We start from the raw sequence: 23717 nt of genomic DNA on the forward strand, positions 1-23717 counted from the left end.
CAAGACAGGAATGTCATTGTTCTGCCATGGCAAGCGAAGAGCCCGGATCTCAATCTTATTGAGCACGTCTGTGACCTGTTGGATCGGAGGGTGAGGGCTAGGGCCATTCCACCCAGAAATGTCCAGGAACTTGCAGGTACCTTGGTGGAAGAGTGGGGTAACATTTCATAGCAAGAACTGGCAAATCCGGTGCAGTCCATGAGGAGGAGATGCACTGCAGTACTTAATGCAGCTGGTGGCCACACCAGATACTGAATGTTACTTCTGATTTTGACACACCCCCCTTTTGTTCAGGGACACATTTTTCCATTTCTGTTAGTCAAATGTCTGTGGAACTTGTTCAGTTTATGTCTCAGTTATTGAATCTTGTTATGTTCATACAAATATTTACACATGTTAAGTTTGCTGAAAATAAACGCAGTTGATGGTGAGAGGACGTTTCTTTTTTTGCTGAGTTTAGCTAGAATTCATACCGGCCCAATAGAGGCTCTATCTCAATTTGTCTGGTGCTCCTAGATTTTATGTGGTGCTCTTAACTTGTTGAAGTTGGAAGCACCAATGCGTTTTTAAAATTGAGAGCCCTGGATGGATGTAGGGATCGAGGGGGATGACGCTGTGTAAGCCTCGGAGAACAGAGCAACATTGGTCAAAAGATTCAGTTTCTCTTTATGCTTCTGTATTTATATTATTTGCGTGTGTCTGTCTCTCTTGTCTGTGTCTCAGGGGTGATCCAGGACTCCCAGAAGGCAGCAGCGGTGGCCAGGTCCTTCTCTTTGAGCTGGAGGAACCAGGGAGACCAGCAGGGGGTCCAGGAGCCCATGAGGTTTCGCAGCGCTACCACCTCAGGGGCCCCCGGCGTGGAGAAGGCACGCAACAACGTCCGACAGAAAGCCACAGGTGAACATACACACACATGCTACTGTAATGAAGTCATATTTGGCAAGTGCCAGTTCTCAGAGTCCCTCTATGACACTACAGTGTAGACCAGACCCTCCATAGACTCCACAGTGAGTGAGTGTATATAAAAGCAGGGCATGTGTACGTTAGCCCAGGTGCTGGTGAGGGGCTCCGCTCTAAGCACAAAGCGATAGCAGATGGTCTCCATTGTTCCTGTCAGATGTCATTGGCCAAAGTCAACATGTTTCTGTGTCAGTTCCCCGGCGCACACACACTCCCCTGGTGACGGACGTTGTTGCTTCATTGTTCAGATACAGTGAACAACATCCACTTGACTGATGGAGATGTCTCAGTCTAATGATCAGTTGAGCTCTCAGGCGATCCAGAGCAGAGATGAGCTGTCTCTAAACTAGCTAATCCCTAATGGAAGGGGATGAAAGTGTGACCCGCCTTGCTTGTTTCCTCACCCTCCTCCTTTCTCTGTCTGCCTCTCTGTCTGTCTCTCTCTGTCTACCTCTCTGTCTGTCTCTCTCTCTGTCTGCCTCTCTGTCTGTCTCTCTCTGTGTAATGACTGATAGCATCTCTGCTCGCTGAAGAGCTTGTTGAGCCTGGACCAGATGTAGTCGGGCCTGAAGGAGGACTCTTAAAAGAATGTGTGTGTGTGCATGCAGACAGAGGCCGACATGAAACGCCACCGCCTTAAATTCTTCCTTTTCTCTCGTCTAATTGGATTTCTCCCACATTGATCATCAAACATCCCGATATCCCTCCTCCTCCTCCTCCACCCCCCCCCTTTCTCCTTGAGAGTGGGCCCACACATCAATCCATGGACGTTTTTGATAGTTTCATTAAGAGTGTAATTAATGCTCATTTATATGCATAAAATTGCTAACAGTAGCGGTCTGTAGTGGAGACGATGCTATCTCCAAATGAAAGTGACTAATTAAAGTGTGCTGTAGGCAGAGAATAGAATCCTCTTTCTCTTGCAATGCTCCTCTCTATTAGATTAGGCCTGAAGTGCTGTCCACACACACTTCCCCAACGCCTTATCTTTGAAAACTGAAAATGTGTGTAATCTCATTTATGCCAATACGTATTTGGCAATGTTTTTCTGATGAGTATTTCCTGCGACATGGTGTTGAAATGACTGGGAACTAATAATAAATATGGTCATATTGTCCTATTGACTGACTACAGATGTATGATCTGAATTTGAGCCAGGTTGCCACGGCAGGACAAATAGTCCCGCAGCGACAGGAAATGTGGATTATAGCACATTTGACATTTTTGTAGGGGTTGATCTTTTTTTCGTAAGGGAAAATCAAGTCTGAAATTGCAAAGTGGGAATGTACAAACTTCAGAAACCCCTTTTAAACCTCAATTTCACGACACATTTCAAATGTCCTGCATTGCAGGAAGGTTCTCCTGCAACAGGGTGATCAAATTCAGATCCTAGGTCTACTCATTTCAAACCAGAACCTTATTCTTTATTATGGAAATAATGGACAAGAATGCAATAGAATGACACATGAATTGTGTCACTATAAAAGCTTGCGTGTCCCAGCCCTTTCCAGCTGCCTTTTGCTTTTCTTTTTGTTCCTGTATTTTTATGGGATCACGTTACAAAGTTGTGTGGATGGAAATAAGTTGTCCTTACTGTGATGCACTCAAAGCCAGTTTGTATTTGTCCTCTTCTGTCATGTGCATAGAGAACTAATTCATCTGGGCTTCAAATAAAAGCAACGCGTTGCATAAATGACGTCTCTCGAATGTAGACGGGTTCATTAAAAAGAATATGTTTTTAAAATGTATTTTTTAGAATATGCAACGACAAATCTGGTAGAGCAGTGTCTTTTTGTTTTGGTGAAGAGCCCTCAAGTGTCAAATGAATACGAGATCCAGACTCTGGGTTTAGGCTTTAATATATTCTGTCTTTTTTCTTTACACGGAAGTCTCAGTTAATAGTTCTTAATTTCCTGTCTCAGTAATTTCACTCTGCCTGTTTGTTTCCCTCTTAATGCCTTAGGGCTGAAGTTGGAGTCGCACAACAACAAAAAACCTTACAATTTTCGAGCAAATTGACATGAATGACAGTTCAAGTTACACCTGCAGATCTCAAATTAGGATTCAACCCTTAGTAGATTTTGTCTTTAGTTATATTTTTCGGCACTTTCTTCCCCTCTTACAATTTTTATGCAAAGGGATATATGTATTTGCCAGTGGTGTCCTCCTGCCATTCTGCTCTATGATCTCAGTGACTTATGCCCCCTTCTCTCTTCCTCTCTTTTTTCCTTCCTTCCTTCCTTCCTTCCTTCTCTCTCTCTCTCTCTCGCTCTGTGATGGAAGCTAAGCGAAGCCAGTCTATCAGCAGCTGTGTCCATCTTTACGAGGCTCTGCCCGCTACTAAAAGCGTTCCTATGCTGCTTCACACTGTGAGCTCTTTCTTGCCTGGTCTCTCCTCCTCTTCCGGTAACTCTTGCTCTCACAGGCTTTCAGGTAAAGTGTTTCTGAGAGCCGTCTGTGTGGTGTCCTGTCTGTCTCTTCCGCCTGTCTGTCACCACTCTATCTCCCATCTCCTATTCTCCCGTCAGTCCCTCACTGTTTTATTAACACTCAGTGAAGTTGAAACCCTTGTTGTTTCTCACGGCTACTTGCTGTCGTTTTGGATTGAAAGTAAAAAAGGATAATTGCCTGAGAATTGTTTACTAATCTGTTCTAATGTTTATTACTGCATGTTCCTATTCCATCTCACTATGTGGCTAAAACAATGGAACCATTTTATCATTTTAAAGGTACTACACAAGATTTTCTAGAATTTTTGGATTGTAATTTCAGAAAATGTCTATAATATATCTGGCACTAATAGTAGAATGATAGTGTTTCACAGTATTACTTTACCCACCAGTGTTGTGATTGGCTTAGATATTCGCCTATTGATTTCTCCCACCGGAGCGTCAAACTGGGAAGGCTGTTCTGGCTATGTTATCTAAAATGTAATGAGATGTCAGACATCTCATTACAAAATAATGGGCATTAATATTTCTGGAGTTGGTCCCCTTTGCTGCTATAATAGCCTTTGCTCTTCTGGGAAGTCTTTCCACTAGATGCTGGAACATCGCTGCTGGGAATTGCTTCTATTCAGCCACGAGCGTTAGTGAGGTGGCGCACTGATGTTGGGCGATTAGGCCTGGCTCACAGTCTGCGTTCCGATTCATCCCAAAGGTGTTCGATGGGGTTGAGGTAGGGCTCTGTGCAGGCCAGTCAAGTTCTTCCACACCGATCTCAACAAACCATTTCTGTTTTTCCTAGCCACCGTGCTTCTACACCGGCATTGCTTGCTGTTTGGGGTTTTAGGCTGGGTTTCTGTACAGCACTTTGAGATATCAATTGATGTATGAAGGGCTATATAAATAATTTTGATTTGATTTGTATGGACCTCACTTTGTGCATGTGGGCATTATCATACTCTAACAGGAAAGGGCCTTCCCCAAACTGTTAACACAAAGTTGAAAGCACAGTCGTTCAGAATGTCATTGTATGCTTTAGTGTTAAGATTTCACTTCACTGGAACTAAGGGGCCCAAACCATGAAAAACAGCCCCAGACCACTATTCCTCCTCCACCAAACTTTACAGTTGTCACTATGCAATGTGGCAGGTAGCGTTCTCCTGGCATCCGCCAAACCCAGATTTGTCCGTCGGACTGCCAGATGGTGAAGCGTGATTCATCACTCCAGAGAATGCGTTTCCACTGCTCCAGAGTTCAATGGCTGCGAGCTTTACACCACTCCAGCCGACACTTGGCATTGCGCATGATGATCTTAGGCTTATGTGTGGCTACTTGGCTATGGAAACCAGAGGCAGTTTGAATCTCTGTATTGAGTAATGGAGCACAGGCGATTTTTACACGCTTCAGCAGTCCCGTTCTGTGAGCTGGTGTGACCTACCACTTCGCTGTCGTTGTTGCTCCTAAACGTTTTCACTTCACAATAACAGCACATTTAACGAAATGACTTGCATCCTATGACGGTGCCACGTTGAAATTCACTGAGCTCTTCAGTAAGGCCATTGTACTGCCAAAGTTTGTCTATGGAGATTGCATGGCTGTGTGCTCGATTTTACACACCTGTCAGCAACGGGTGTGGCTGAAATAGCCGAATCCATTCATTTGAGGGGGTGTCCACATACTTTTGTGTGTGTGTGTGTGTGTGTGTGTGTGTGTGTGTGTGTGTGTGTGTGTGTGTGTAGATATATATCTCTCGATAGAGTAGCGGAAATAGCTAATTTCCTGGTTGCTAAAATTCTAGAGCTCGCTCTATTTCAGTTTTTTTGAGAAAAAAGCACTGAATAGGGTAGTGAATCATTGTACCATCTAAACTGGAGGAAAAAATATTGTTTTTACAGGTGTTTGAAGCTGGTGGACCAAAACCGAAAGTAACTTTCATTTTGGTCCACCAGCTTGAAACAGCTGTAAAAACGATATTTCACAGCGATTTTGATGGTGCAATGATTCCCTACACGATTCAGTGCTTGTTTTCTCAGATAAACTGAAATTGAGCGAACAGTGTAGAATTTTTAGCAACCAGGACATGACAGAGTGATTTTCAGTAGATGACACAAACACAAAGTCAGAACAATTTTCCCGGTTTGACAACAGATGCCGCTCCGTCGTGTGGAATCAATAGCCGAATATCACAGCCAATCACAACACTGGTGGGTAAGTAATACTGTGAAACACTATCATTCCACTATTAGTGCCAGATATATTATAGGATTTCTCGGAAAATGTCTATGTGTCGCACCTTGAAGTTGCTGGAGTTCTGTGTGGTAGAGCATGTCTTGTGTGCCGGATATGAGATGCCTGATGCATTGCTCTTAACCCTCTGTCCTCTCCTGGCTCCCTGGTCGTGTTGCCCAGATGTGGAGGAGGGCCAGTTGTCTGAGTGTGGGGGAGACGGGGAGCTGGAGGCTGGAGACAGCCCTCTACCACGCAGCAGCAGCACCTCCGACATCACACAGCAACTGACTGACACCTTCCCAGGTAGGGATACACCAATGAGTGTGCGAACACACACAGCGTGAGGGTGTGTTCTAACGTGTGCCATTTTTGCTGCCCTCTAGTGGAAGTATCTATACTGCCGCTACCAATGTGCCCATCTATACAGTGATTGATGTGCTTTGAAGACTACAGGCTACAGCAGTGGTTCCCAACCAGGGGTACTAGGAGGTTGGAACCTCTGGGCTACAACTCATTCTGATCATGCATCTAGAGGATGTAGGGATAAAAGTAGAACAGTATTTATGACCAGGGGCTGTCTGCTGTGGGGGGTAGCTGTTTGTGTGTCCATTGTGAATAACAGTCACTGTGACCTCCAGGCCACAAGAGGGAGTACTCCCCCAACAACTCCTGTGGCTCCGATGGCAGGGCGTCGGAAGCGAGGACAGACGGCGACCCGCCAGTGGTGAGAAACACACACCCGACGCAAAATCTGTGACCCTCTTACTTTGTTTGGTTATTTCAGCAGGTCATCTGTGGCGGTCTGATAGAGGCATCTCTGAAACAACCACTGATGACTTCTCCCTCTGTGCTCCCAGATTCTGATCCGGCGGAGCAGCAGTCCGGTTGATCTGGACTACTCTGTAGAGGGACACAACAACTATGCAAGGCCCACGCCCCAGGAGAAAAGTGTGAGTGTGAGCAGCGAGACGTCCAACGGCTACTTGAACGACGCTGACGGCAGCCTGCTGGCCTGGCAGGCCTTTGAGGAGGAGGCAGACACCCAGTCAGCCCAGATAGATGTCACAGCCGACACAGGGATCCAGAGGAACCTGCTGCTCAGCCACAATGAGGCCCTGGCAGGTACTGAACTGTACTGGTTGGGGGGGTGTTAAGGTTTCTGGGGGGACTGATTTTGGTAACAGAGGCTAGGATTGCATTGGTTTATATTGGATAAATACTGTAGCATATGGCCTTCAGGTTCAGTAGATTTGTGTTCTGTGGGGTTTGTCAGATTCAGGTGTTTGTCCGTGGGTCATGTGGGGATTAATCTCAGAGCAGCCTGACCTTTCAGAGGATTAGCATAACCTTCATAGCCAGCCTCTGTCTGCTCTACAGTATCTTCCCCTGCCCTGCCTGCCCTCCCTCACCCTGGTCTATGAAGCTTTACAGAGAAAACACTCCCTCTCTCTCCACCTCGATCTAGCCTTGGACGTGTTCTGGTTTTACCACCTGCTCAGGGTTCTTTATTCAGCAGGCAGCTGGGCCTTTTGTTTATTAAGCTGTTTTTGGTATTAGGTTAACGCATTATGGCTATTGAGGAAGGGCACATAAAGATGGATTGATTACTACTGTTGCATGTTTACTGGGAAATGTTAGGTGAGAGTCTCCTTGCTTTGAAGAAATGTTAGGTACGTCTTTGGAAAGTATCTCAAAATATTACCGTGGTTCAGCGTAGGTGAATATTTGGGAAAAAGCTGTGGCTAATAGCTGTCAATTCTTGTCAAAAAAGAGAGTCCCTTAGCGTAACCCCTGACCCTTAACGTAACCCCTGACCCTTAGCGTAACCCCTGACCCTTAGCGTAACCCCTGACCCTTAGCGTAACCCCTGACACTTAGTGTAACCCCTGACCCGACACCATCCCCACCTCATCTGTAATCTTACATTGATTCATTGTGAATTCTTGTGATTGTACTCCGTCAAGCTCCACTGTCTTCTGGTTGTCCTCTTGTTTTCTGTCCTGAGTGTTTTCTCTCCCCACTCCGCAACCCTGTCCCACCTCCAGCAGCACCCCTGTCCCACCTCCAGCAGCACCCCTGTCCCACCACCAGCAGCACCCCTGTCCCACCACCAGCAGCACCTGTCCCACCACCAGCAGCACCCGTCCCACCACCAGCAGCACCCGTCCCACCACCAGCAGCACCCGTCCCACCACCAGCAGCACCCGTCCCACCACCAGCAGCACCCGTCCCACCACCAGCAGCACCCGTCCCACCACCAGCAGCACCCCTGTCCCACCACCAGCAGCACCCGTCCCACCACCAGCAGCACCCCTGTCCCACCACCAGCAGCACCCCTGTCCCACCTCCAGCAGCACCCCTGTCCCACCACCAGCTTTGCTCGTGCCAACTGAGTGCTGGGACTTACCCCATCTGCTGGAGGACACCGTTAGAGGTCGACCGATTATGATTTTTCGACGCCAATACCGATACCGATTATTGGAGGACCAAAAACGCCGATACCGATTAATTGGCCGGTATAAAAAAATATATATATATTTATATAAAAACACATAATAATAATAATAATAATAATAATATTTAAATAAATAATAATAATATAAAAAATAAAATAAATAATAATAATAAATAAAAAAATATAAGATTTTAAAAAAGTTAAAAAATATATATATTTGTAATAATGACAATTACAATAATACTGAATGAACACTTATTTTAACTTAATATAATACATCAATAAAATCAATTTAGCCTCAAGTAAATAATGAAACATGTTCAATTTGGTTTGAATTATGCAAAAACAAAGTGTTGGAGAAGAAACTAAAAGTGCAATATGTACTTTGTAAGAAAGCTAACATTTAAGTTCCTTGCTCAGAACATGAGAACATATGAAAGCTGGTGGTTCCTTTTAACACGAGTCTTCAATATTCCCAGGTAAGAAGTTTTAGGTTGTAGTTATTATAGGAATTATAGGACTATTTCCCTCTATACCATTTGTATTTAATTAACCGTTGTTTATTGGATGTTCTTATAGTCACTTAGTATTGCCCGTGTAACAGTATAGCTTCCGTCCCTCTCCTCACTCCTACCTGGGCTCGAACCAGCAACACAACAACAGCCACCACATCGAAGCAGCGTTACCCATGCAGAGCAAGGGAAACAACCACCCCAAGGCTCAGAGCGAGTGAAGTTTGAAACGCTATTAGCGTACACCCCGCTAACTAGCTAGCCATTTCACTTCGGTTACACCAGCCTCATCTCGGGCGTTGATAGGCTTGAAGTCATAAACAGCGCAATGCTTGACGCACAACGAAGAGCTGCTAGCAAAACGCACGAGACTGCTGTTTGAATGAATGTTTACGCGCCTGCCTACCATCTCTCAGTCAGATACTTAGATACTTGTATGCTCAGTCAGATTATATGCAACGCAGGATACGCTAGATAATATCTAGTAATATCATCAACCATGTGTAGTTAACTAGTGATTATGATTGATTGTTTTTTATAAGATAAGTTTAATGCTAGCTAGCAACTTACCTTGGCTTACTGCATTCGTGTAACAGGCAGTCTCCTTGTGGAGTGCAATGAGAGAGGCAGGTCGTTATTGCATTGGACTAGTTAACTGTAAGGTTGCAAGATTAGATCCCCTGAGCTGACAAGGTGAAAGTCATTCTGCCCCTGAACGAGGCAGTTAACCCACCGTTTCTAGCCGTCATTGAAAATAAGAATGTTCTTAACTGACTTGCCAAGTTAAATAAAGGTGTAAAATAAAATAAAAAAATTGGAAAATCTGCGCTCAAATATACCGATTTCCGATTGTTATGAAAACTTGAAATCGGCCCTAATTAATCGGCCATTCTGATTAATCGGTCGACCTCTAGACACCATACATGTGTTGCACATGCCTCAGGACCAGGGTACTGCTACCAGGGTACACCCCCTTTCTAGCCTGAACTGCCCACCACCCTCTGTGTTGCACTGTGTTAATCCTATACCCACCCATCACGTGTGTTCAGCTGTGTGTGACTCTGGTGACTGGGGAAAATAAACCTCTGTGTTGAATCACCTGTGTCCGGGGTGTGGACAGGCCTAGAATTCTAGTGTTATACCCTAGAGTTTATACAGTGGTAAATCAGAGTTCTAGTGTTATACCCTAGAGTTTATACAGTGGTAAATCAGAGTTCTAGTGTTATACCCTATAGTTTATACAGTAGTAAATCAGAGTTCTAGTGTTATACCCTATAGTTTATACAGTAGTAAATCAGAGTTCTAGTGTTATACCCTAGAGTTTATACAGTGGTAAATCAGAGTTCTAGTGTTATACCCTAGAGTTTATACAGTGGTAAATCAGAGTTCTAGTGTTATACCCTATAGTTTATACAGTAGTAAATCAGAGTTCTAGTGTTATACCCTAGAGTTTATACAGTAGTAAATCAGAGTTCTAGTGTTATACCCTAGAGTTTATACAGTAGTAAATCAGAGTTCTAGTGTTATACCCTAGAGTTTATACAGTAGTAAATCAGAGTTCTAGTGTTATACCCTAGAGTTTATACAGTAGTAAATCAGAGTTCTAGTGTTATACCCTAGAGTTTATACAGTGGTAAATCAGAGTTCTAGTGTTATACCCTAGAGTTTATACAGTGGTAAATCAGAGTTCTAGTGTTATACCCTAGAGTTTATACAGTAGTAAATCAGAGTTCTAGTGTTATACCCTAGAGTTTATACAGTGGTAAATCAGAGTTCTAGTGTTATACCCTAGAGTTTATACAGTGGTAAATCAGAGTTCTAGTATTATACCCTAGAGTTTATACAGTAGTAAATCAGAGTTCTAGTGTTATACCCTAGAGTTTATACAGTAGTAAATCAGTTCTAGTGTTATACCCTAGAGTTTATACAGTAGTAAATCAGAGTTCTAGTGTTATACCCTAGAGTTTATACAGTAGTAAATCAGAGTTCTAGTGTTATACCCTAGAGTTTATACAGTGGTAAATCAGAGTTCTAGTGTTATACCCTAGAGTTTATACAGTGGTAAATCAGAGTTCTAGTGTTATACCCTAGAGTTTATACAGTAGTAAATCAGAGTTCTAGTGTTATACCCTAGAGTTTATACAGTAGTAAATCAGAGTTCTAGTGTTATACCCTAGAGTTTATACAGTAGTAAATCAGAGTTCTAGTGTTATACCCTAGAGTTTATACAGTAGTAAATCAGAGTTCTAGTGTTATACCCTAGAGTTTATACAGTAGTAAATCAGAGTTCTAGTGTTATACCCTAGAGTTTATACAGTGGTAAATCAGAGTTCTAGTGTTATACCCTAGAGTTTATACAGTAGTAAATCAGAGTTCTAGTGTTATACCCTAGAGTTTATACAGTAGTAAATCAGAGTTCTAGTGTTATACCCTAGAGTTTATACAGTAGTAAATCAGAGTTCTAGTGTTATACCCTAGAGTTTATACAGTAGTAAATCAGAGTTCTAGTGTTATACCCTAGAGTTTATACAGTGGTAAATCAGAGTTCTAGTGTTATACCCTAGAGTTTATACAGTGGTAAATCAGAGTTCTAGTGTTATACCCTAGAGCAGTGGTCACCAAACTACGGCCCGCGGGCCGGGTACGGCCCGTCAGCACATTTGGCCCGGCCCTCTGAACAATACCAGAGACGCTATCGAATTATTTTCCTATTTGGCCTCCAGAAAAAAAATCCTAGGCCCGGCCCTGTCAAAGAGAGAACGGAATAATGGCGAAAAGGTTAGGTAAGAGAAAAATTGATTCAGAATGCAGAGTATTTAACCTGCAGTGGACAAACTATTATTTTTTTGTTCAATGCAAAGAAAAGGCCGTTTGTCTCATCTGTCAAGAGACGGTGGCGGTATTCAAAGAATACAATCTTCGCCGACACTATGAATCCCGTCACAAAGACAAGTACGATAGCTTGCAAGGCCAAATACGAGCAGACAAACTCTCAAAGCTAAAAAGTGGACTACTATCTCAGCAGAATACATTTGTACGCCAAGCTCAGCTGAACCAGGCATCCGTTCGGGCCAGCTTTCGGGTTGCTAAACTGATAGCAAGAAGCGGTAAGCCTTTCACTGACGGAGAGTTTGTTAAGAAATGTATGGATGCTGTCGCGGAGGAGGTGTGTCCCGAGAAGAAAGATGCATTTAATGCCTTAATTCTGTCGGCGAGTACAATCACCAGACGCGTTGAAGAAATCGGGAGTAATGTATATGCCCAACTGCAGCAGAAGACGAAAGAATTTGACTTTTTTTCATTAGCACTGGATGAGAGCACGGACGTGCAAGACACAGCGCAACTGCTCATTTTTATTCGTGGAGTTAGCGCAAACTTTGAGATATGCGAGGAGCTGGCAGCCCTCCAAAGTCTCAAAGGGACTACAACGGGAGAGGATATTTTTGACAAAGTGTGCCAAACCATGGAGAAGTTGGACCTGGACTGGTCAAAGCTAGCTAGCATCACGGCTGACGGGGCTCCTAGCATGGTGGGCGAAACTCGCGGTCTAATAGGACGCATGAACCGGGAGTTGGAAAAAAAATGGGTCTCACCGCCCCGCTACGAGTCCACTGCCTAATTCACCAGCAAGCACTGTGCTGCAAAGTGTTGACGTGGGATTCTGTAATGAAGGTTGTGGTGTCGTGCATAAACTTCATCAGAGCAAAGGGACTTAAACACAGGCAGTTCCTAGAATTCCTGTCTGAACTGGAGTCTACGCACGGAGATGTGCTGTACTACACAGAGGTCCGATGGCTGAGCTGGGGCAGAGTTTTGAGGCGTTTTTACGAGCTGCTACCCGAAATTAACGCATTTCTTCATTTAAAAGACAAAACGGTCCCAGAGCTGATCGACCCAGAATGGAAATAATAATGGCACCTCGCATTTTTAACAGACGTGACAGAAATACTTAACAGCCTTAACTTGCAGCTACAAGGCGAGGGGAAACTCATTTGCGACATGTATTCACACATAAAAGCATTTGAGGTGAAATTAGCGCTGCTTTTGGAACAAGTGAAAAAGCGCAACTTCGTCCATCTTCCTGCTACCCAAAACCTGTCGACAGAGAACCCAGCGGTCCCGTTCCCAGCTGAAAAGTGCGTGGAAGCACTGGAAATGCTGAAGGCGGAGTTCGGTGTGCGATTCAGTGAACTACATGTTCATGCAAAAGAAATCAGTCTTTTTCAGAACCCCTTTGTTGCCGACTTTGATGAAGCCCAGCCTTCATATCAGTTTGAGTTGGCTGAGTTACAGAACTGTGATGTTCTGAAAGACGCATTCAAGCCCAACAGTCTCATTGACTTCTATGCCGCCCTCCCAAACGACACATATCCAAACATCAAAAAACACGCAATGAAAATGTCCACAGTTTTTGGCAGCACGTATATCTGCGAGAAAACCTTTTCTCGCATGAAACTGCTGAAAACCCCGATGAGATCAAGATTGACAGATGAACATTTGCATCAGTGCTTGAGACTGGCTGTAACTAGAATGGAACCTGATATTCAACTTCTCACCAGCCAGATGCAGGCCCACAGTTCACACTGATGAACATACATAGGTAAGCTCACTTTTCTGACTTGAATGAGTCATTCTGAGCATAAACAAATATAATCATAATAAAATCTACTGGGATAAAATCCATCTTTACAACCATACTGGTAGTGAAATGTATTGTGCTGTGTAGGTGCTGTATCACTTAGTTCAGTTTCTCAACCTGCTTCTTTTGTGGTTTTCACAGGGAAGTTGATGAGCGAGAGCTGCAAACAGCGGTGTCTACAAGCCTACTGGAACCTACAAAAGGATTATAAGGAAGGAACACAAGAACTTTAAGAGACTGCTCATATGTGTCAGAGAGATTCTGCTCTGACAACTGAGCTGAACTTTTATCTGTTAAGATTGTGCATGGCATGACAGAAAGTTAATGTTCCATGGCTTTTTTTTCTATGAAGAACCCAGAGAGAGTTATTTAGTTATTATTTATTTCCTGTTTTTTCTGTGAAGAACTCAGAGAGGGTTATTTAGTTATTATTTATTTCATTAATAGTGTTATTATTTGTTTCCTGACTTTTTTCTGTAAAGAACCTGGAAAGGGTTATTTGGTTATGTGTGGCTTTCTGGAAAACAATACATTTTTTAAGCTCCCCTACGATCGTCACACTTTTTCTGTTACAAACTGACACCGGCCCCCCATCAGAGAAGGGAAAAGTTATGTGGCCCTCACAGGAAAAAGTTTGGGGACCCCTGCCCTAGAGTTTATACAGTAGTAAATCAGAGTTCTAGTGTTATACCCTAGAGTTTATACAGTAGTAAATCAGAGTTCTCTCTCTGCTCTATCTGATCTTGCAGACAGCCGTGAGTGTCTGACTGATGATGTCAGCATCATCGCAGGCGGGAGCCTGACCGGCTGGCACGCTGACTCCGCCTTTGTGCTCTGGAGAAGGATTCTGGGTATCCTGGGGGACGTCAACAGCATCCGCTGCCCCAGGATCCACGCCAAGATGTTCAGTTACCTCTACGACCTCTGGCACAAACTGGCTAAGGTAAGCACTGCCCAGCCTTCAAACACTCTTATCAGCCCGGATGACATGTCATGTACAGTAAATTTGTCTCAGTCAATATTTTGTTCTGTAGATTTTCAGTCTGGCTAATGCAGTAGTGCCCTAATTGCAGATCCGGGACAACCTGGGCATCAGTGTGGATAACCAGTCAACTCCTCCCCGGCCTGTCTTCATCCCTCCTCTCAGAATGCTGGCCTCCTGGCTCTTCAAGGTGACTCAGCGGTTCAGAGGTCCACTGTCTCTACATGCATCACCTAACTAAGAACTATCAAAGACATGCATGTGACTATAACCGTGTGACCTGGTCTTTCTCCCTTCTGCCTCTCTCCTTCACTCCCGTTCTCTCCCTCTGTCCTCCTCTCCTTTTCCCCCAGGCCACCATGCTGCCTGCAGAGTTCAAGGCTGGTAAGCTGCAGGCCTATAAACTAATCTGTGAGATGATGACCAGGAACCAGGACGTGCTTCCCAACAGTGACTTCCTGGTCCATCTCTACCACGTCATGCACAAGGGCTTCACCAGCGTGGACCAGGTAATTTTCCGTTTTATCCTAGGCATGCTTTAACTAGCCAGTAGGAGGGGTTCATGTGAGACAGGTAAGGCCAAGAGGAAGCCTGACGAAGAGCCACAGTATTTGAAACATTGCCTCTAACTCTGATAGCACCTAAACTGTGCTGTCATTCTCCTGTGTTCATGTGCTTTTCTTGATGTAGATTCCAGTAACAAAGGCCAGAAGAAGGAGCCACTGTCAAACACAAGAGAATGGGACTGCTCTTGCAGCCACCTGCCAATAAACTGTACAGCTGGGATCTGTTGCATTGTGGCTATACTTGCACTCATAACCACTAGATGGGGCTATCATCAAAGGCATCTTAGGTTTTGTTCCATGGTCCTCTAGATAGAGGAGGAGAATGATGAGATGCTCGGTTGCCGGTACATAGCACATGTTTGTTGTCATGTGTTGACATATGTCCTGCTGATGATGACATTGTGTATACCTAACCTTTACCGTTCTAACTTAATCTGGACTGGCTGAGGTAAATGTGAAGATGGTTGATGATGCTGGTGAAGCATTATATTGCGTGTAGGTAAGGCTCACCTGGGTTCAGATCAGTGGAGTTAAGTGTTCTCTAGTCCTCTACTCTCTCTAGACCTCTCTCTCGGTCTCTTTGGGAGGACAGCCAACCGGTGGTGATTGTGATGGCACACTGTTTTGGCATGTTGTCTCGTCTCAATTCAGCATGGTCCTCCTCTAGCTAGCCACTCCCTGCCTAGCTGGCTGGCTACTCTTCACATTTGGCGGAGGTCCAGTCCAGCCTACTGAGTGGGGATAAAAGAGCCCCCCCCCCCCCCCCCCACACACACACACACACACACACACACACACACACACACACACACACAAAAAAAAACAAAGACAGGCAAGGGAGAGAGAAAGAGATTGATGAGGAAAGGGGGGGGAACTGTGAATAAATTAGTTTGTTTTGTGCGTGTATGCTCTGCCCACGGGTTTATATTGCGCTTTGGCAGAGCGACAAGCTTATTAGAATGTTTTCCATGTCGTTAAATAATGTTTGAGCTCCTGCCGTGTATACGTGATTAATTAAGGGTTGACGTCTGTTGCACTCCGTTGGAGTGACACGTTGGCTGGGGCTGAAGAAGACCGGGGGGGGGGGGCTGTGGAGGAGAGGGGGGTCCTGGGGAACGCGCTGTGGAGAAATGAGGGGGCCGGTGCAGAGGGACAGCGTGGCATTCTCCTTTCCAGCTTTTGTTGTGCCTAAATATAATATGGGGCCTGGGCCGCCAGTGTTGAGTTGGCTGGGCGATGGAGCGTGCTCAAATTGGCCAGAGAAAGAGTCCTAATGTCACACAATGGAGGGACAGCCCAGCCGCACGCCTGCTTTACATAAGAACGTGCCTCTTACTCCATCCCCCTCCCTCTATCCTAGGGATGTTAAACTAATTTTGTTTATTTCCTTGTCGTCACAATTTGCTGAAGATAGTCCTCTATCCGTCGTTTTTGGAATTGTCGATACTCCCTGTCATCCCCAACTGTCTAGCTTAATTTGTATGATCATTAGTGAGCTGGACAAAGCCAAGAAACGGTATAAATATAGGTCCATTATCGCTACACAGTTTTGATTTGGTTTTAGTCATTTTAAAATGCATTGAGTTTGCCCCCCTCCCAACCACCAGATTGGACCCTTCCTGTGTATCTTGTACGTTTGACCCCTGTTCTATCCGCTCTATCCACCATCCCTTACAGTATCCCTCCAAATCTAATGTTCTTCTCTCTTTAGTCTACTCTGTCCCACTCCTACGCTCCCCACATATTTGTCCACATTTCTTTGTTTTTAATGGGCTGTCTGGTACTTTTTAAAGCACTGCACGTTTGCAAATATAACATGGCAACGTTTTTCACTGAAAAGGCGGGGCTGTGAAGGAGTGTACACCCTCTGGCTGCCAAGGTCAATGGTATGGTATCTCTCTGTCTCCGTCCACTGAGCCTGCAGTGGCATGGCCACGAGACAATGGGCAAGGCCTTGGGCCAATGGTAGTAATCTATTGTCTAACTCTAAGAGTGCTGTATGTATATCAGCCTAATGTGAAGGGTTGTTTTTCTTTTTTGTGCATCAAAATGGGCCTTCTATGGACTGTGTGTTTTGTTTGCTGGGTCTGAGCCACTCAGTAAACATCTCTCTCACACCTGCTCTCCCTATGCACAACTCCACTTATCAGTGAAGAGAACAGGGATTGTTTCATCTGTGGAACGGAGGTCTGGGGAGAGGGAGGGGGAAATGTGACGGTTGAGTTCTTTTGCTGTTGAAAACCTCAGTGGCTTAGTTGATGATGAAACCTTTGAAAAGGACCTCTACACCTTGACAGATTAACAGGAGGGGTCTATCTATTAGCCTGGACTGGGAAACCCCTCTTCTACACACACACTTGCTGTCATCAGAACTTAGTCATGCTATGATTTCAGTCTCATACAATAATGACCAGTAAATTGTGAAATATTTCATTTGTACAGAGCCTTTAAAAAGTATTCACACCCCTTGACTTTTTCCACATTTTTATTTTCTTTTTCTTTTTACAAAGTGTGATTACAATTGTGACAGTATTTTGTGTAGATCATTGACGGGGAAAAAACAGTCAAAGTGGAATACAAATGTGAACATTTGTAAAACATATTCAAATAAAATAAACTCTAGTACAGTAGTTTCAGAAACTATTCATACCCTTTGACTTATTCCGCATTTTGTTCTTACAGCCTGAATTGAAAAGTTTAAGTATTTTTTTCTCACCCATCTACACACAATACCCCATCATGGCAAAATATACTGTATATATTTTTTATAGAAAATTTATTGAAAATGAAATTCCGAATTATTTCATTTACCTAAGTATTTGCACCCCTGAGTCAGTACTTTGTAGAAGCATCTTTGGCAGCAATTACAGCTGCAAGTCTTTCTGAGAGCTTTCCACACCTGGATTCTGCAACATTTGCCCATTTTTAATTATTCTCTAAATTGTTCAAGCTCTGTCAAACCATTTTCAAGTCTTGCCATAGATTTTGAAACAGATTTAAGTACAAACTGTAAGTTCCATTCAGGAACATTCACTATCTTCTTGTTAACCAACTCCATTGTAGATTTGGTCTTGTGTTTTAGTTTAGGTTACTGCTGAATTAATCTAACCTATCTCCCAGTGTCTGTTAGAAAGCAGACCGAACCAGGTTTTCCTCTAGGATTTTGCCTGAGCTTAGCTCCATTCCCTTTTTTAAAATCCTGAAAATGCCCAGTTTTTAACGACTACAAGCCTATCCATAACATGATGAAGCCACCACTATGCTTGAAAATATGGAGAGTGGTACTCATTTGCTTTGCCACATTTTTGCAGTATTACTTTAGTGCCTTGTTGCAAACAAGATGCATGTTTTGGTGTATTTTTATTCTGTGCAGTCTTCCTTCTTTTCACTCTAATTTAGGTTAGTATTGTGGAGTAACTAAACTCAGGAAGAGAAGAAACGTCCCTTTTTTAGGACCCTGTCTTTCAAAGATAATTTGTAAAAATCCAAATAACTTTACAGATCTTCATTGTAAAGGGTTTAAACACTGTTTCCCATCCTTGTTCAATGAACGATAAACAATGAACATGCACCTGTGGAACAGTCGTTAAGACACTAACAGCTTACAGACAGTAGGCAATTAAGGTCACTGTTATGAAAACGTAGGACACTAAAGAGGCCTTTCTACTGACTCTGAAAAAAACCAAATGAGGATACCCAGGGTTCCTGCTCATCTGCATGAACATGCCTTAGGCATGCTGCAAGGAGACATGAGGACTGCAGATGTGGCCAGGGCAATAAATTGCAATGTCAGTACTGTGAGACGCCTAAGACAGCGCTACAGGGATACAGAACGTACAGCTGATCGTCCTCACAGTGGCAGACCACATGTAACAACACCTGCACAGGATTGGTACATCCGAACATCACACCTGCGGTACAGGTACAGGATGGCAACAACTGCCCGAGTTACACCAGGAACGCACAATCCCTCCATCAGTGCTCAGACTGTCCGCAATAGGCTGAGAGAGGCTGGACTGAAGGCTTGTAGGCCTTTTGTGAGGCAGGTCCTCACCAGACATCACCGGCAACAATGTCGCCTATGGGCACAAACCCACCGTCACTGGAGGGGGAGATGCACTGCAGTACTTAATGCAGCTGGTGGCCACACCAGATGGTGAATGTTGATTTTACTGGAGTTGCAGCGATGAGAACACTGTAACGGCACGGTAGCCGGGGCGGCACGGTAGCCTAGTGGTTAGAGCGTTGGACTAGTAACCGTAAGGTTGCAAGTTCAAACCCCCGAGCTGACAGGGTACAAATCTGTCGTTCTACCCCTGAACAGGCAGTTAACCCACTGTTCCTAGGCCGTCATTGAAAATAAGAATTTGTTCTTAACTGACTTGCCTAGTTAAATAAAGGTAAAATAAAAAATAAATAAATAAAAAACTACCAATTGGATTCCACAAAATTGGGGCAAAAAAGGGGTAAAAGTAACAACAACAAAAAAATGTGAGGTATAGATCGATCATTCTCATTGACAGCAAGTCTAAGAAGCGGTAGATCTGTTTGCTCTATTTCCATGCTTCCTGTTCTTTTAAGTTTTGTTTTTGCACATCAGCTTCAAACAGCTGATTACATTACATTATTTTTGGTTATTGGAAAGATATTTCCCAGTAGTTTCGATGGTACAGTGATTCTCTACACTGCTTGCTTGTTTAGTCACAAACTCCAATTTGGCAAACTATTTGAATTTTAGCGATTTCTGCGCATTGCACCTGTTATATCCAAAAATTATTTTTTTAAGTATTCAACGAGCGGGTTGAATACTTATCGACTCAAGACATTTCAGCGGAAAATTTGTATTAATTTGTAAAAACAGAATTCCACTTTGGCATTATGAGGTATTGTCTGACAAAAAAAAATCTAAATGTAATAGATTTTTAATTCAGTCTGTGATGCAACAAAGTGGAAAAAGTCCAGGGGTGTCAATACTTTCTAAAGGCACTGGAAAGACTGAGGCTCATTTCCTGTGTGCCTTCAAACACGGTGGAATGAAAGGGTTTTACGAAGCCTCCTGTCGGGGTAGTGTTAATGCACCTTTTGTTGAGAAGAGCAGAACAGGCCAATCCCACTGCCAACCCTCAGCCCCACCACACAGGACCAATTCCCATCTCTACTACCACACATTCATTTCACAACCAAGCTCCCTCTACTTACATGCACAATGGAAATGCTTTGTAGGTTTGTCGCTTGCCTTAAAATGCTCATTTCAGGCAATCAGCCGACAGTTTGTTGGCAGCTAATTACCACAACTGTTCACCACATTACGCCTTTCAGAGGTCAATTACGTCAGAAATGACGGTAAAATGGGCCTCCAAGCCCTAATGCTCCAAACCAATTTCTGTCTTCTGCCGGCACTGTGTATGTTTTGACTTGTTCCTTATTGCCTGCTTGTTTTTATATTCCTCCTTTGTTCCCCCTGCTCTGTGTTTACAAAGGCTTCATTTGAGGTGATTAATGTAGCGGGTGGGTGGGTTGGGAGGGGCAGAGTGGGGGTGGAGGTGTGCAGAGTGTGCCGGGTGTTTGTTGAGGTGTACTGGGGTTTAGGACTCGGGGAGACACGGCCACTGTTTGAACGACCTGATTTACACACATTTACAGCTACCCAGAAGGCAGGTGTTCCCGGGCCTGGATTTTGTCTGTGCGCACACACACACACAAACTGGCTTAAAAAAGATAAGCGGGCCTACAAGTCTCCCCTTATGTAGGCCTTTCCATTCTTATCTCATAAAGAATTTCAGTTCACTCCTGACATTTAAGGCAACATGGCTGTACTTTGACATCGGGGTAATAAGATGGTCGTCGACCATTGTTATTATGGAGCTGTACTATCTGCCCACGTATAGAGAAATCCCTCTTTAATGTCAGCACCCATCTGGCACAGAGAGCGCACTGTGTACCTGAACAATACCTTATCCCTGGCTTTAATTACGTGTGTGTGGAAAGTTGCAGGTCTTTTGTTCCACCATTCTCCCCCCTTTGTGCTGTTATCAACCCATCTGCTGCTGCCTCTTTCTCCCATTCCCCTCTCTTTTCCTCCTCCACCTCGTTCCCCTCTCTTTTCCTCCTCCACCTCGTTCCCACTCTCTTTTCCTCCTCCACCTCGTTCCCCTCTCTTTTCCTCCTCCACCTCGTTCCCCTCTCTTTTCCTCCTCCACCTCGTTCCCACTCTCTTTTCCTCCTCCACCTCGTTCCCACTCTCTTTTCCTCCTCCACCTCGTTCCCACTCTCTTTTCCTCCTCCACCTCGTTCCCACTCTCTTTTCCTCCTCCACCTCGTTCCCACTCTCTTTTCCTCCTCCACCTCGTTCCCACTCTCTTTTCCTCCTCCACCTCGTTCCCACTCTCTTTTCCTCCTACACCTCGTTCCCACTCTCTTTTCCTCCTACACCTCGTTCCCACTCTCTTTTCCTCCTACACCTCGTTCCCACTCTCTTTTCCTCCTACACCTCGTTCCACTCTCTTTTCCTCCTACACCTCGTTCCACTCTCTTTTCCTCCTACACCTCGTTCCACTCTCTTTTCCTCCTACACCTCGTTCCACTCTCTTTTCCTCCTACACCTCGTTCCACTCTCTTTTCCTCCTACACCTCGTTCCACTCTCTTTTCCTCCTACACCTCGTTCCACTCTCTTTTCCTCCTACACCTCGTTCCACTCTCTTTTCCTCCTACACCTCGTTCCACTCTCTTTTCCTCCTACATCTCGTTCCACTCTCTTTTCCTCCTACACCTCGTTCCACTCTCTTTTCCTCCTACACCTCGTTCCCACTCTCTTTTCCTCCTCCACCTCGTTCCCACTCTCTTTTCCTCCTCCACCTCGTTCCACTCTCTTTTCCTCCTCCACCTCGTTCCCACTCTCTTTTCCTCCTCCACCTCGTTCCCACTCTCTTTTCCTCCTACACCTCGTTCCCACTCTCTTTTCCTCCTACACCTCGTTCCCACTCTCTTTTCCTCCTACACCTCGTTCCACTCTCTTTTCCTCCTACACCTCGTTCCACTCTCTTTTCCTCCTACACCTCGTTCCACTCTCTTTTCCTCCTACACCTCGTTCCACTCTCTTTTCCTCCTACACCTCGTTCCACTCTCTTTTCCTCCTACACCTCGTTCCACTCTCTTTTCCTCCTACACCTCGTTCCACTCTCTTTTCCTCCTACACCTCGTTCCACTCTCTTTTCCTCCTACACCTCGTTCCCACTCTCTTTTCCTCCTACACCTCGTTCCCACTCTCTTTTCCTCCTCCACCTCGTTCCCACTCTCTTTTCCTCCTCCACCTCGTTCCCACTCTCTTTTCCTCCTCCACCTCGTTCCCACTCTCTTTTCCTCCTCCACCTCGTTCCCACTCTCTTTTCCTCCTCCACCTCGTTCCCACTCTCTTTTCCTCCTCCACCTCGTTCCCACTCTCTTTTCCTCCTCCACCTCGTTCCCACTCTCTTTTCCTCCTCCACCTCGTTCCCACTCATTTTTTAAATATTTTTGTATAAGATGGACTGTGAAATTAGGTGCACTCCTGAGTGCACTGTTGTCATGTTTATGCTAATTTTGGAAGGACTACTATGCTACCATTCCTTTCCAGAGCTCAGTGCCTGTCCATTCCCACAAATACACTCAGAAATACATGCAACCTGCTTACAAAACAGGTGTGGTTTTACTGATCATTCAACCAATCAATCCATTGACCATAACCACCTGTGTGGTATGTGTGTGTGTGATCCCTCCCAGGACGTTCTGAACACAGTGATCCGTTCCTTTTCCCCGCGCTTCTTCTTCCTGGGCCTGCCTGGCTTCACCATGCTGGTGGGAGACTTCATCACCGCTGCAGCACGCGTCCTCAGCAACGACTCCTCCGAGGTACGCAGGTCTACACACACACACACACAATATGACAAGTCTTACATTGTAATAGCTACAACTGAATTATATCCGTTGGCTAATGTAAATATTAAAATGCAATATTTGATGTAATAACATTTTACGGTCATGAAACATATTGCACTGAACATCATTCTGAAGTTCAGCTTGGAGTGTGTTGAATTCAACACAAGGCCATAAGGCAGCCGCTCTTGGATGAATTTCCAGGAAGCATAATGTTTCATGTTCTGTAGCCATGATGATGGAAGTCTTTTATTTTCCTCTGAAAGGCTCCGAGGATAGAAGCACAGACCGTCCTTGGGTCGCTGGTCTGTTTTCCCAACCTTTACCTGCAGATTCCACTACTGCAGACCGTTCCCGGAACTGATGACATCGTCGTCGGGAACGAGGACATCAAGGTATTCAGAGTTCTTCCATCTCCTTTTGACCTTTTAGTAAATACTCAGACAGCAAACCCATAAAAAAAAAAAAATGTATAGCAGTTCCCTGTAGTTACAAAATGTGTACTTTGAGGGATAATATGGAATGTTTGGATGGTATGTGAAGTGGATTGATCATTATCATGTCTTCTCTCTGCCCTCTCCCTTCAGGACTATCTGGTCAACATCTTACTGAAGACGGCACGGACTGAACCCTATGAAGCGGCCAGGTATGGAGGGTTAGAGGTGCAGAATAAAGGTGGTTTGGAAAGCAATGGGACTGATTTTGTATCGAGTGGATTATGGTTCATATTTCAAATAAGTAGTGTATTGAAATAAAATATTTGTTTAATTCAAGAAAGAAGTATGGTGAGGTAGTGAAATTGAACAGAGATACAACACCAGAAAGTGAGTAAATGGTCCCATAGCGTATATCAGTATTCTCACTGGTCTGCTGTGTGTTCTAGGTGTATAGCTGTATGTAGTCTGGGCCTGTGGGTATGTGAGGAGCTGATGCAGCAGAATATTCACCACCAGGTCGAAGATGCCATCAATGTTCTGGGCGTAACACTAAAGGTCAGTGTGTTTTATGCGTCAGCGCC

General features: G+C 44.5%; 1 protein-coding gene across 4 annotated transcripts in view; it reads left to right on the forward strand.

The window, feature by feature from the left end:
* The window catches only part of ralgapa2 (Ral GTPase activating protein catalytic subunit alpha 2), a 145582-nt gene that overhangs the window by 52779 nt on the left and 69086 nt on the right, over nucleotides 1–23717 (forward strand). For 2 of the 4 annotated variants that reach the window (XM_046366669.1, XM_046366672.1), the window contains exons 16-27: nucleotides 724–897; nucleotides 3244–3393; nucleotides 5814–5936; nucleotides 6272–6357; nucleotides 6491–6755; nucleotides 13989–14182; nucleotides 14313–14411; nucleotides 14575–14730; nucleotides 22547–22675; nucleotides 22966–23094; nucleotides 23287–23345; nucleotides 23583–23691. In XM_046366669.1, the coding sequence (XP_046222625.1) occupies nucleotides 724–897; nucleotides 3244–3393; nucleotides 5814–5936; nucleotides 6272–6357; nucleotides 6491–6755; nucleotides 13989–14182; nucleotides 14313–14411; nucleotides 14575–14730; nucleotides 22547–22675; nucleotides 22966–23094; nucleotides 23287–23345; nucleotides 23583–23691 (1673 nt within the window). Of the gene's footprint in view, nucleotides 1–723; nucleotides 898–3243; nucleotides 3394–5552; nucleotides 5613–5813; nucleotides 5937–6271; nucleotides 6358–6490; nucleotides 6756–13988; nucleotides 14183–14312; nucleotides 14412–14574; nucleotides 14731–22546; nucleotides 22676–22965; nucleotides 23095–23286; nucleotides 23346–23582; nucleotides 23692–23717 lie in introns of all 4 variants that reach the window. The other 2 variants (XM_046366670.1, XM_046366671.1) reach the window with 2 other exon arrangements.

The sequence above is a fragment of the Oncorhynchus gorbuscha genome, linkage group LG10, assembly GCF_021184085.1.
Source record: "Oncorhynchus gorbuscha isolate QuinsamMale2020 ecotype Even-year linkage group LG10, OgorEven_v1.0, whole genome shotgun sequence".
In the NCBI taxonomy this organism is placed as follows: Eukaryota; Metazoa; Chordata; class Actinopteri; order Salmoniformes; family Salmonidae; genus Oncorhynchus; species Oncorhynchus gorbuscha.